We start from the raw sequence: 14,885 nt of genomic DNA on the forward strand, positions 1-14,885 counted from the left end.
TCCAAAACGGATGAATTATGACTCAGAAAAGTCCCATTAGAATTTGACCCACCATGAAAAACCATCTGGACAGAATCTGATTGGTCACAGCTTCATTTTCCAGCATGACAATGTGTCACAGTTCTTGTCATTTGCCTAGTGTTTTTAAATTATAGACTTTAATATTTTCTGTTGATTCCAAGTTTATGTTGTTATTTGCTTTATGTTTTGGGGTTATTTTTTTGTTTTTGTTTTGTTTTTTGCTTCCTGCTTATAGTTGTGATTATATTTTCATGTAGTTTCCATTCTCTTGTGTCACTTTCTTTGTATTAAGTTCATTTGTATCTGCATTTCCCCGTTTTACTCTCTCTTCTCACTTCCTGCTTTGTAAGATAAGATAAGATAAGATACCTTTATTAGTCCCACGAGTGGGAAATTTCTTTATTTTGATAGTTACTTCATGTTAGCTTCAGTTTGAACTTATTCTTTGTCAGCACGTTTGGTTTTCCTCCCCATGATATTCTTAGCTATTTTTGTATCTGGTTCCCACTCTTGTGGTTTTTCTTGACTCCTTGGATTTTGCCACTTTTTCATACATGTTTTTCTTTTGGACTGTTTCCTCGGTTGTTTATCAAAGGTATGCTTAAAGTTTTTCATTTGACCTACCAGTAATTTCAGTCTGCATTTAGGTGTCCTCTACTCACACACATCAAGAGACTTGGATTGGCCTCCCCAGAGCCCGGACCTCAACATCATTGAAGCAGTGTGGGATCATGTTGACAGAGAACAGAACAAAAAGCAGAAACATCCAAAGAAGAGCTTTGAAGCTCAGACTTTGCTGAAAAATAAAGGTCAGCATACCAAATATTGACTTTCAAGCTCAGTAGAATTGTACAAACGTTTTTTTTTTACCCATATACTGTATTTACATGTATGTTTGCACATTTCAATAAATCCTGCACTTATTTCCCATTTTCCTTGCAACATATAAAGAAATGAGGGATGGTTCAAGAATTTTGCGCATTACTGTATCTCCTAAGCATAACACTTGAACATTATTATTCTCTTCTCTTCCCTTTAAATATATTTTAATGACACGGAAACGTGATGAAGACGATGATTTTTTCTGTTTACTGGAGGGGAGGTTTAATCCAGAGCCTTTCTCTTTCTTATCTCTTTCCCAATAAGAAGAGAGAGATCAGAGCAACAGCAGGGAGGACTTACAGTAAAGTCGAATCTCTGGGCTTGGCTATAGCAGTGACTCATTCACAGCAACATTACTGACCTTGAACCATCCCCTGGCTGTGCTGTCTTACACTCAGGCTGACTTCCCATGATGCACTGAGATATTTTCCTCCACTCCTTTACTGCAGGTCGTTAACTCTAGCCGACTCTCTCCTGAGTGCTTTGTTTTTTGTTGGTGATCTCTCAGATGGCCGTCCCTCCCTGTGACTGCTTCTGTTCTGTTAAAAAGGAGTTCTTACTCCCTGCTGTCACCAGGTGCTGCTGATTATTGAGGTTTCTTTCTCATATGTACCTTACAATATGAAGCTTGTGCAATGTGCTATAAATAAAAGTGAACTAAGGTGAAGGGTTCTGGGAAGGAGAAAAAAGCTCTGATCCCTTAGAGACAATAAAAGACAGGAGTGGCTGTGAAACGTCACGGTGCAAAGTTATAAAAATGGATAATATATAATATTTGAAACACTGAGTAAACAACAGATAAAGACACCTTCTTTTTTTGCCTGGTTATGGTTTCTGAATGACAAACTTCTCTTCACCTCTGCTTTACCTCAGCCCAACCAAAACAAACAGAAACAACATGTGACTGTTTCAAAGGTCAAAACCAAATATCTTTGTTATTTAAATATTATCGGTGCCTTACTAATCTTTTTATTCACAGGTAATCTGACACAGCTATCAGATGCTGCTTTAAAACCTGTAACAGGAGCCCAAAATGCTGCTTTAAGTGAGTCACTTGTTTTTTTCCTGTACGCAGGAGTGTGCAGACATCATTACTCATGCACACAGCCGATGATAAAACATGCCTTTCCTCTAGTGCCACCAAACAAGTTCAGTTTAAGGTATGTTTAAGTACAAGGTGTAATTGTCAATTGATTGCTACAGTAATAGTTAAATCCAGTTATTTTAATTTACATTTTTCCCTATTTTCATGCCCATCGATCTTCTAAGTGCTTACATTTAATGATTATGTTCATATTTGTGCACATATGTGATGAGCGTTCAGATCTTTACATAGGAAAGGCTGAACAACCATTCTTAACATGCTGTGCTGTGAAAAAGTTTCCCATTCCTCATTTCTGATTTCCTCCTGTTTTTTGTGCATATTTGTCACAATTACATGTTTCAGATCATCAGACAAATGTAATATTAAACAAAGGTACCCCGAGTAAACACAAAATGCAGCTGTCAAATGATGTTTTCATTTCTTAAGGGAAAAAAATGTATTTAAATCTGGCCCTGTGGGAAAATCTTGAATTTAATGGTGATTAACCAAAACTGAGTTCAGTCTCACTAAACACACTCAGGCCTGATTACTGTCAAACCTGCTTAAGTTAGAAATCACTTAAACAGAACCTGTCTGACCCACCGACCACAATTTAAAGAAACAAAGTCAGTGGCATCTATCACTCTGGAACAGGTTACAAAACCATTTCTAAGGTTTTGGGTCTCCAGTGAAACACAGTGAGAAACATTATCCACACATGGAGAAGACTTGGAACAGTGGTGAATCTTCCCAGCAGTGACCGACCTTCCAAAATTACTTAAGGAGGTCACATAAGAACCAGAACAACATTGAAAGAACTGCAGGCCTCACTTGTGTCACACATTCAACAATAAGACAGAGACTGGACAAAAATGGGGGAGAGTTCAAGGAGAAAACCACTGCTGACTAAAAAGATCACAAAGGCTCGTCTCACATTTACCAAAAACATCTTGATGATTCTGGAACAATTGAGTTCTGTTACATCTGACATAAAACCAACAGCGTTTCAAACAAAGATCATCACAGCAACAGTCAAACATGGTGGTGGTAGTGTGATGGGGCTGCTTTGCTGCTTCAGGACGACTTGCTGTAACTGATGGAATAATGAATTCTGCTCTGAAGGAGGATGTCTGACCATCAGTTCAAGACATGAAGGTTTTTGGAGTGACCGAGTCAAACTCTGGACTTAAATCAGATTAAGATGCTTTGGTATGGTGTTAAAAAGGCCGTTCAGATGGAAAACCCTCCGATGTGAGTGAAGAGGACAGGGCCAAAATTCCTCTGCAGTGATGTCAAAGGTTTATTGACAGGGATCACAAACACTGGATTGCAGTTCTTGCTGCCAATGTGGCACAACCAGTTATTAGGTTTATGACACACTTACTTTTCCCACACAAGTAGGTTAGGCTTTTTTCCCCTTATTAATAAATGAAATGATCATTTAAAAACTGCATTTTTCATTTATTCTGGTTATCTTTGTCTGATATTAAAATTTGAGAGAGGCATTAAGGAGGCCATCTGCAAATAGCAAACATGAAGTGTGGGCTGTACATGAGGCTACCGCAGGCACATCTTCACATGCTTACTTCTTACATCGGCCTCCACAGAAACACCAGCAGTGTCTCAGTCCTTTTACTCGGGAGAGCAGAAAATCAGTCACTATTTACGCACTGCTGTATCGAAAACAAGCAGGAGGAACATTAGCACTGTGTCATGAGAAGATAGTCCAGTTTTTATCAAATTCACCCTTTATTCTGGCATAAATAAAATAGCTTCACTCTAAAATGAGATGTGCATCACATGTAAAAATAACATCTGGACAGCAACAGTTTGTAATAGAAGAATATTTTCCTCAACAGATCGTAACTCTTTTTACCATTTTGGATTCAAACATGTTCTTTCTAGTCTTATTAGACAACAAAAAACTATGTCATGAAAATTTTTTTAATTAAACAACTTGCCTTCTTTCTTTTTTTAAGAAATGATTTTCACTGGGTAATCCAAGTTGAAATGTTTGCTGAGCAGTTATGTGTTTCTTTACATACATTTCCAGACAAAGCTTTACAATAAATTACTACGAAATATTACCTTAAAAACATAAAACATACGTGACCCAGTCACTTTCAGCAAGTTAAATAAAAAGAACATTAGAGGGGACTGGAAACACTGCAGGGTGAGCAAAGTAACAGCGTAATTCGGTTTTATGAGCTTTGGTTTTACGAGGTGCAAAAGAAACGCAGCTTTCATACGGGGAATGAGGAAAATATCATAATTCACGTGTGGTAGCGGTTCTATGTATTAAACTTCACAAGGGTCTAGATAAAGGCTCAGTTTCATAGCTTAGAAAGGCTTCACACAGCGAGCAGCACTATCAGCATTTAACACTCAGTGTAGAAATATGTATGTATTAAAACTCACCCTTACTGTGATATTACTTGATAAATATATTGACCTTGGCTAATAGGTGTTTAAATAGTGTGATAAAATCATAGAGTTGGTTCACTTTGTGCTGGTTTGCTTTACTCCACAAAACAGACAGGGGGCGCAGCTCTTCCACAAAAAGCTGTACTTTGAGTTCCTTGCATAGACTGTATATAAAAGTTGGAACAGGAAGCCGTCACTGCAGTACCTTAAACTTGCATTTTTTTTTAAATAAAGGCCACCAGGGGGCGATACCTTTAGTTTAAAAAGACTTCCAGTTGTATAGGGGGCTAATAGTAAAGAGATCTTTGTGACCAAAGTAAACACTTACTTAATTATTCAGTTACTGTTTTCAAGTCTTTTTGAATGAAACGTGACACACATGGCAACCAATCAGATCAATCACCAAAGACCTATTCACATGAAGCCGCAAAGTTTTCTGTGCAGCTTGATAAAAATATTCCACGATATCAGTATTTCACTCTGGGTCACAAAGCCTGTCTATTAAGAGGACAGTCTACTGACACCAATGACAATCAGAAGAAGACATGCTTGCGGTCACCATTTTGTGGGCCACTGGGGCTCCTATTTTAATATAAAGAAGTGTGGGCTTAATATAAAGACAGAAAAAAAGGGAGGGCTGGGGAAAAACTGAAATCATACAAATTCATGTTAAATTCTGCAACCATGTCTCTGTAACTTGGGCCCAGTTATTGATTGCACTCCTCTTCCTCTCTGTAGTCACATGAGTTTAGTGTGAGCATACCATTGGCTAACAACTTGTCAATCATGAGTCATTAGCCAATGGGTGTACAGTGTCTTTGATTTCTCTGTCAAGTCCAACCCTCTGTCAACACGTCTGCTTTTGAAGCACAAAGACTATGGGCTCAAAATGTGGTCATAAATATTTTGTACTTGTAAATCAGGATTTGTATGTGTAAAAAGAATTTGCGTGTGTAAAAAAGATTTGTGTGTGTAAAAAAGATTTGTGTGTGGACTTAGCCAAAAAAAACCTGCAAGTTACAACTACGAATTTTGACCCTATTTTTCTTCCTTTCATCTGATTGGTGAATGTCATGTCAATCACAAATGTAACAATCCAATCAGAGAACAGATGGGTTTGGCTGTCGGAGGGGCGCTTTTTTGAACTGCAGGTCTTTGAAGGGAATAAATGCCCTTTAACATGCCAACCCAGCGTTTTCCTTCATCACCACGAAGGAAAACAGTCTGTGGTCGTCCGAGTTTGGTGATTTTTGTGTCACAGGTCTACGTGTTTAATACAGGGACTTCCACAGCCTTTTCAACAGCGCTGCGGACGCAGGGGGGGCAGTGTTTTGGAAATGACAGTCTTCATTACAAAGCTTTCTTCGTTATGAATTAGCATATATGTTTTTATTGAACATTTGAAGAACTAGCAAAAAAACCCCACAAACTCTTGTAGTTCACATAAAGTCAGAGATAAAAACAACAAGGAGCAGGTGCATCTAGTACAGGTAGAACTGCTGCAAAAACCCACAGAGCCCAGCAGCCAGCAACAAATTCTGGATCCTTTGCTTTTAGTTAGCAATTAGCATTAGCAGCACATCCTGTGTCTGATGTGAAAGGACTTTTATGCTGCGCACTGTGACTCACAGCAATGGTCCCGGGTCAGCCCTGACGTTGTGTTAAACTAATCCTAAAGTAATAATGTTATTTCTAACCACTGATATACCACAACTTTATCCTTTCAACAGCTGCTGAAAGTAAGGGGACCTAGCTGCTATCAGATATTTATATAGAGATTACCCTTCAAGGACTTGCAGTTCAAAAAAGCGCCCCTCCGACAGCCAAACCCATCTGTTCTCTGATTGGATTGTTTAATTTGTGATTGACATGACATTGACCAATCAGCTTAAAGGAAGAAAACTAGGGTCAAAATTCGTAGTTGTAACTTGCAGGGGTTTTTTGGGCTAAGTCCACGCACAAATCTTTTTTACGCATACAAATCTTTTTTACACATACAAATCTTTTTTACGCATACAAATCTTTTTTACGCATACAAATCTTTTTTACACATACAAATCTTTTTTACACATACAAATCTTTTTTACACATACAAATCTTTTTTACAAGTACAAAACCGATTTACAAGTACAAAATATTTATGACCACATTTTGAGCCCATAAAAGACACCAAAAAATCTCAAGCTAAGGCTTCATAAGCGAAATTCGCTAACCAAATGGTGACGTTGTGGTCCCCCATCTTTTATATACAGTCTATGGTTTCTGGTTTCATCTGTATTTGTCAGCCTCTGCTTGGGTAACGAGTAATGTTCTGACACTCTGAGCCCATTTTGCCAAAAGGGGAGTTCTGATACAGCACCTGCACGCAATAATGGTTTTATCTATTACTGACTTTAATTAAGTCTGTTAAGCAGCAAAATAATGTGAGAAATAGACCAAAGCAGAGAGGTATCTTGCCGCCCTGTATGTCCAAGACAAACATGCCTGGCATGATTCCACTAATCAAATGACAACACATTTGTGTTCTTGTCGAATCCTTCTGAGTAAAAACTGACCATCAAAAACACCCCACAGTTTTAAAGTGGACCTGTTATATGTGCTCTATGTTTATGTTCATACTACGTATGGCCATCCCTGTGGCCCAAAAGATCCAAACACTCGGTTTTGGACAGTTTTTTTCTAGTCTTTGCTTTAAATTATGTCGTGGAGAAGTCCCACCCACTGTTTACGAGGGGCAACCAGTCAGACATATAGAAGGTAAAACAGCTGTTGTCGTGCTGCACCAGGGCCCAGAAAAAAGGAACAATTTTAACCTGTGAGTCATGTGAAGCTACTCTATTAGAGTCCAAGAATCACAATTTGAGCTGGAAATGAGCAGTGGTGGTCCACTCTAAGCTGTTTAAGGTGTAACTGACTAATCCTGGTGTCTGATTTGGTTTCTGAGGCTCCTCAGTTTGGTTTTAACAAACAACAGCAACTCCACCAGCATCAAATCTAGGCTGAGGTCATAAACTCACACGCAATTCAAAGATGTTCATATAAAACTGCTACATGGTTCATCCTCTTGTCTGATTCAGAGCAGTGGCCTCTGCTCTAGTGGCAGACTGTCCATCAGGCACTTCAGCTGCTCCTCGCCCAGCTTGATCTTATCTTCCAGCTTGCGTTGCTCGATGATGAGCGCAGACTTCATCTTCACGAAGTGCCTGTAGTCGTCCAGGCTCTCCATGTCCAGGTGGGCCTCCATGATGCTGGACACCAGTCGTTCCCGACGGTCCAGGTTCTCCTTCAGCTCCTTGGCGTCTTCGTGCTGCCGCATCAGCAGCTTTCGCTTCTCAGTCAGGGTTTGCTGATGGAGGACAGATATGAGTTATTAATCTAGAACATCATCTATGGATCATGTAACCACATTAAACCTGCTTAGTGCAGCAAAAACAGTAAAACAGAAAACTTCTTAGGAAGCAGTTACGTATTCACACAATCCAGCATTCATTAAGCTAGATTATTCTTCATTTAGAGTCCTAGAGGTAAATTGGTGGAGACAAACACAGTTAAAGCCAGCTCCTGAGGGAACTATGTGCCATATCTGCTGCACTGTAGATTCATTACCTGAATTTAATTCCAGTTATGATTTAAGCTGCCAACAACAATAATGTCATATGATTATTCTTTTGCATTTGTTTTTTACTGCAGAGAGCTCATTTCATAACAGCAGAGAGGTACAGTACTGTGCAATTTCTTTACATTTGTTAGAAAAATAGGAAATATATGCAGTGATTTATTGAAACATGCAAACATACATGTAAATACAGCAGATAAGGCAAAAACAGAGTCTTTGTGCAATACTAAGAGCTTGAAAGTCAATATTTGGTGTGACCACCTTTATTCTTCAGCACAGTCTACTTTCTTGTCATTTCTTTAAGTAGTCTTAAGTAATCTTCAGGAATAGTTCTCCAGGCTTCTTGAAGGATTCAAAGCTTAGGATGTTTCTGCCTTTTGTTCTGTTTTTTTGTTTGTTTTTGTTTTAGTTTTTTTTTTTTTTACGTCAGGTCAGGTACAAGGACTAAAGTAAAGGACTAAGTAAAAATGAATGAAGCCAATATCCAGAATGACCTTCAGAAAGCCTGCTAAACCCTTCAGAGAAAGTCTGGATCCATGGAAACAAAATGTAAAGAAATGTGGGTTGGCTCAAGACTTTTGCACAGTACTGTGAACTAAAATGTTCATACATTATTAAGGTACACATAGATACATTATTAAACTACACGTTTGGCATCCATGGACAAATACAGTGTTTTGTATGTTAAGTGAATTCAATTAGCATTTTTTATGAACATAAACAGAAGGTAAAGATTGTTTTACTGTACTGTTGTTATTGCAGCTGCTGTTCTGTCACTGGGCTTCAGGAGGGATGATTAAATAGATTAGCTCAAAGCTTTTCATCTTTTTCAGACGTGTTCATATTTGTAAACTACAAACAATAAATGTGCTGTGAAATACACATAAACAAAACTATAAAATTAAGAGCTAAACAAAGTCCTAAAACTTAGTGTAAACTTCCATAAAGCTGAGGGAAGCAGTCGATTTGGTGGACAGTGTCTGGGGTTACCTTCTCTTCTGGTGGTGCTTCATCCTCCAGGCTGTTGAGGGCGTTCTCCACCCGGGCAAGCCGGCCCGACAGTGACAGCAGCAGGCTCACCACCTTGTCCAGGTCTCCCACGAACATGCGGAACTTGTCGAGCTGGTTGGGCTGACAGACGCGCTGCACGATGGCCTCCACCTCACGGCCCAGAGCCTCATTGTCCTCCACATCCTCCTGCAGGCTCTGCCTTGCCTCCCGGAGCACCTCCAGCTTTTTCGCAAGGCTGGAGATCAGCTCTTGCTGAAGTTGATGAAGTAGACACATAAAAACAATCCATTTACTACTTTAGGATGGCAGAATGGCATGCATAATAAAACATAAAGTGGGCATATTTTACCTTTTTATTGACCAGATCAACATCCAGCTCATCCTCTGAGTCTTGCCCCTCCAGCTGCTCCTGCATGTCCTTCATCTTGATGAGGAGCTCAGCTTTAGGAGCGGACGTGTTATAGTAGGAGGAGCTGGGGACTAGTGAGGCGGCTGCTGACACAGACACTTCCTCCTCCTCCCTTCTGAAATGCACAAGGACAAACACAAACACTCTGACACAACTTTTACTGACACTGCACGTCTGCACCCAAAATCTTCGAAGTCCTCAACTGGAACTCTTCTGGTCATGACACCAAAATATAAAAACATTCGGTATGTTCAAGCGATCATCAGTTCAAACAATTGAACTTAAGAAAAGTTATTTAGATATGTCACAACTTTGTAAAAGTGTGGATAAAGACACAAGCTGTCATCCTCAGATGAGAGGAAATCGGTTAGGATATTCAGGAACAACCCAGAAACCACCAAGGCTCAATCCTACCATGAACTGGAAACTGATGAAACACCAGCATTACTGTCCACAATACAGCCAGTTTTACATCGTCATGGATTGAGATTCAAGATTCAAGAGGGTGCTGACCAGGAAATCTGACAAATTAACACCTTTAAGCTCGAATGAAATCTTCCCAACCCAAATGTCTTCTAGAGAAATGTTTTGTAGTCAAACAAGACAAAGTTTGAGCTGTTTGTCCACAAATACAAAAGGTATGTTTGGAGGAATAAAGCTGAGGCTTTCAAACCTAAGAGCACTGTACCAGCTGTCAAGCATGGTGGTGGTAGCATCATGCTCTGGTGCTGTGTTGGTGCTGTGTTGGTGCCAGTGGTGCGTTGCACAGAGTGGATGGAATAATGAAGGAGGAGGAGGACTACCTCCACATTCTTCGACTTTATCTCAGATCAACAGCTAGATGGTTGAAACTTGGACACAGTTGTTTCAACAGGACAATGATCCCAAACACATCAAAACTGGTTTTGGATGGATAAAGTAGGCTAACATTAAGCTACTGGAACAGCCTTCACAAAGCCCCGACCCCAAACCAATTTCTGGACTACATTTAAAAGCTTGATCTGTGCTGGAAATAAACCAATTTAAATTAACTCTACAAATTCTGACAAGAAGAGTGATCGAATATCAGCCAGAATTATACTAGAACCTTACTGATGGCTACCTAAAGCATTTGATCCAGGGACAACTTGTTAAGGGATATTTTACCAAAAATGATTGGAAGTGTAGGTTTATGTTTGAGCTTTAATGTATTTTTTGTTGAGTTGTTGTTTTTAAAGTCATTAAAGATATATGCTGTACAATGATTCCATCCCTGAAAGGAACAGTTCAAAGAAATCCTTTAAAGCACCAAATTACCATGACATTCACACCCATGATGAGTGGATAGAAACTCCTGACCATAACTGCATTTTATTAGTATAGGAAAGGCCTTTTGCCACAAATAGCTTTAAAAAGTAGCCAGCAACAGTCTAGACAAATATGTTTTTGTTTACTAAATGTGATTTTGTACAACATCCTTCAATAATGTTGGCTGACTCTGTTATTTGTTTTAAGTGAATGCTAAAAACTCATTTTTATAGGTTAGTGTTTTCTTAATCTGTTCTCCTTCATTTGTTGTTATAGTTTGAAACATGCATGTACAGTGGGGCAAAAAAGTATTTAGTCAGCCACCGATTGTGCAAGTTCCCCCACTTAAAATGATGACAGAGGTCAGTAATTTACACCAGAGGTACACTTCAACTGTGAGAGACAGAATGTGAAAAAAAAATCCATGAATCCACATGGTAGGATTTGTAAAGAATTTATTCGTAAATCAGGGTGGAAAATAAGTATTTGGTCAATAACAAAAATACAACTCAATACTTTGTAACATAACCTTTGTTGGCAATAACAGAGGTCAAACGTTTACTATAGGTCTTTACCAGGTTTGCACACACAGTAGCTGGTATTTTGGCCCATTCCTCCATGCAGATCTTCTCGAGAGCAGTGATGTTTTGGGGCTGTCGCCGAGCAACACGGACTTTCAACTCCCGCCACAGATTTTCTATAGGGGTTGAGGTCTGGAGACTGGCTAGGCCACTCCAGGACTTTCAAATGCTTCTTACGGAGCCACTCCTTTGTTGCCCGGGCGGTGTGTTTTGGATCATTGTCATGTTGGAAGACCCAGCCTCGTTTCATCTTCAAAGTTCTCACTGATGGAAGGAGGTTTTGGCTCAAAATCTCACGATACATGGCCCCATTCATTCTGTCCTTAACACGGATCAGTCGTCCTGTCCCCTTGGCAGAAAAACAGCCCCATAGCATGATGTTTCCACCCCCATGCTTCACAGTAGGTATGGTGCTCTTGGGATGCAACTCAGTATTCTTCTTCCTCCAAACACGACGAGTTGAGTTTATACCAAAAAGTTCTACTTTGGTTTCATCTGACCACATGACATTCTCCCAATCCTCTGCTGTATCATCCATGTGCTCTCTGGCAAACTTCAGACGGGCCTGGACATGCACTGGCTTCAGCAGCGGAACACGTCTGGCACTGCGGGATTTGATTCCCTGCCGTTGTAGTGTGTTACTGATGGTGACCTTTGTTACTTTGGTCCCAGCTCTCTGCAGGTCATTCACCAGGTCCCCCCGTGTGGTTCTGGGATCTTTGCTCACCATTCTCATGATCATTTTGACCCCACGGGATGAGATCTTGCGTGGAGCCCCAGATCGAGGGAGATTATCAGTGGTCTTGTATGTCTTCCATTTTCTGATGATTGCTCCCACAGTTGATTTTTTCACACCAAGCTGCTTGCCTATTGTAGATTCACTCTTCCCAGTCTGGTGCAGGTCTACAATACTTTTCCTGGTGTCCTTCGAAAGCTCTTTGGTCTTGGCCATGGCGGAGTTTGGAGTCTGACTGTTTGAGGCTGTGGACAGGTGTCTTTTATACAGATGATGAGTTCAAACAGGTGCCATTCATACAGGTAACGAGTGGGGGACAGAAAAGCTTCTTACAGAAGACGTTACAGGTCTGTGAGAGCCAGAGATTTTCCTTGTTTGAGGTGACCAAATACTTATTTTCCACCCAGATTTACGAATAAATTCTTTACAAATCCTACCATGTGGATTCATGGATTTTTTTTTCACATTCTGTCTCTCACAGTTGAAGTGTACCTCTGGTGCAAATTACTGACCTCTGTCATCATTTTAAGTGGGGGAACTTGCACAATCGGTGGCTGACTAAATACTTTTTTGCCCCACTGTATAGGGCTGTTCGATATAACGATATATATCGGATGACGATATAAAAACGTCTATCGTTTCATTTTATGCTATCGTTTGTTTCGTGGTGTCGCAAAATAAGCTGTTTACGGCAATATTTTTTCGTTTTGATGGTTTGATTCGTTTGATTAGTGGCTATGTTAATTTCTTAAACTTCTCTCTTTTTCTTATATTTAATATAACCACACTACTGACGGACAAGCGCCTGTCTTTATGCTTTGTGGTTACAGCATCGCGTGTCCGCTTGTTTATGTTCCACATAAACCTTTCACAATAAAGCCCAAGATCCTGTTTAGACTTTTCAAAATAAACTGAATCACTTGAAAGAGTATGCAGAGTATTTACGGATGAGAAGCAAAAAAGAGCCGCCAGGTGTTAAAAAATAAACCTTAGACTCAAACGTTAGAACAGACTTTTCCCCGCAGCACGCCGTGTAATAAATACTCACAAAGAAAACAGCGGCCGTTACAACTTGTGTCTAAAAATGTATAGTTTCATGCATCGGTTAAAACACTCGACTGCAGGTACACGACGCGCAGCTGGAAACACTTCACGAAAGTCGAGCTGCCCGAGATTCACAGAATTTACAGAAAATGTTACATTTTTGTGATTTATATCGTTATCGGGATGATAGAATTCTTATATCGGGGTATGAGATTTTGGCCATATCGCACAGCCCTATGCATGTATGTATGCATGTGTCTGTATGTTTTAACATGTACACTTATCTACAATGTCCAGCTTTTATTTTAACTGTGAAGCTCTTTGTAACTCTGTTTTGAAGAGTGCTGTAATAATAAAGTTATTATTATTATGATTTCGAGGAAAGTGGAGAAATCGAAATTGCAACACTTGTCCAACAGAGGGCAGGCTAGTCTGGCAAATGGAAAATCAGCCTTGCAGTGGCCGCTTCATTCTCCAGCAGTTCACTTTTATACCTGGACTCTACTAGGGTAGCTTTGCATGATTACAGTTAGGAATAATTGTAATTTATCTCAAAGTTGGACTCAGATTATCCTCTGTCTGAAACACACTGTTTAATCTCCTCAATAAGCTTGTTGAAACAGCTGTTATCTTGTGTGTAAAATCAGCCTTTCTAGATCCACTTACTGTTACTCCAATCACAAAATGCACATTTTGAATAGAAAGGTTTCATTTTAAATGTTTCCTGCTGCAGTGTCCCACCTGTCTGTGCTCCTGGGGGACGATGTGAGCAGTCTGGATCCAGTTGAGGCCTTCCTGCGCTGCTGGGCCCCCTCCAGGATCTCCTCCTCTGGTGGGAAGAGCCCCTCCATCAGGTCCATGGTGGTCTTCCTGCCACTCTGGTCCAGTATGTCCACCAGAGACTTGTCTTTACCCATAATGTCCCTCACCAGCTCCTCTCTCTTGGCGTCCTCCTCTGAATGTTGGGGCCCAGGTGAACTGGTCTCGGGGGCTGACTCCTGTGCCGCCTGGCGGTTGTAGGTGCTGAACCGAGATGAGGACAAGCGCTCCGCGGCGCCCAGGGAAGGGATGCGTGGTGGCAGCTCGGACAGGCTGCAGGACCCGCTGTTCTGAGGCAGGTAGGCTCGACCCTCGCGTCCTGTGCTGGTCTCAGCGTGAATGATCCTCACAGGGACTTTCCTCACCTGACCGCTAACGTCCATCACTGCGGGGCGCTTTGATTCGCTATCTGACCTGAAAAAGAATCACAATAGGATCAACGCTGGAAAATGTACGTCTCCTCATCCTTTTTTAAATTTTTAGTTTGATAATGTTTTAAGCACTAAATCACCCACATCATTCACCCACCAGTCTTAATATTAACATTAGTATACCTGTAATCATTAAAATTGACTGTCACGACCTTTATTTAGAGATTCTTGTGTGACACAGTGTGGTATGTAGTTTTCTTTATCGTTCCTGTCACTTTTACTTCATCCCTTTGCTCTGTTCCTCCTCTTGAACCTGTGCCCAAGTGGCCAGTAACCAAATTTACATGCACAGATCAGGTCAGTCTGGAGGGGCCTTAAAACTGCATGTTTTCTAACAGCCAGCAGGTGGCGACTCCTCTGGTTGCAAAAAGTACTCTGGTTGTATCGCAGTCTGTGTGCCTCTGATGTCACCAAACACTTTACTGGAGACTTTTTGGGCTCAGTTCCTGGTTTCAGGTAATATAGACACAGAGTTTATTTTGTAAACCATTATTACTGTTGTGATAAAATAGAGCATGCTCAGTCGTTAGCTGGTGACAG

At 40.5% G+C, this 14,885-nt stretch overlaps 1 protein-coding gene across 4 annotated transcripts in view; it reads right to left on the reverse strand.

The window, feature by feature from the left end:
• Positions 1-3,099: 3,099 nt before the first annotated feature.
• LOC146642042 (protein Shroom2-like) overlaps positions 3,100-14,885 on the reverse strand; it is a 36,949-nt gene continuing 25,163 nt past the window's right edge. For 2 of the 4 annotated variants that reach the window (XM_085397761.1, XM_085397760.1), the window contains exons 6-9: positions 13,837-14,328; positions 9,388-9,562; positions 9,018-9,290; positions 3,105-7,757 (exon numbers count right to left, since the gene is read on the reverse strand). In XM_085397761.1, the coding sequence (XP_085253887.1) occupies positions 7,485-7,757; positions 9,018-9,290; positions 9,388-9,562; positions 13,837-14,328 (1,213 nt within the window). In that variant the 3' untranslated portion in view covers positions 3,105-7,484. Of the gene's footprint in view, positions 7,758-9,017; positions 9,291-9,387; positions 9,563-13,836; positions 14,329-14,885 lie in introns of all 4 variants that reach the window. The other 2 variants (XM_085397763.1, XM_085397759.1) reach the window with 2 other exon arrangements.

The sequence above is a fragment of the Rhamphochromis longiceps genome, linkage group LG23 (genome assembly GCF_057381845.1).
Source record: "Rhamphochromis longiceps isolate RC_006_pf linkage group LG23, R_longiceps_female_GT1.1, whole genome shotgun sequence".
Lineage (NCBI taxonomy): Eukaryota > Metazoa > Chordata > Actinopteri > Cichliformes > Cichlidae > Rhamphochromis > Rhamphochromis longiceps.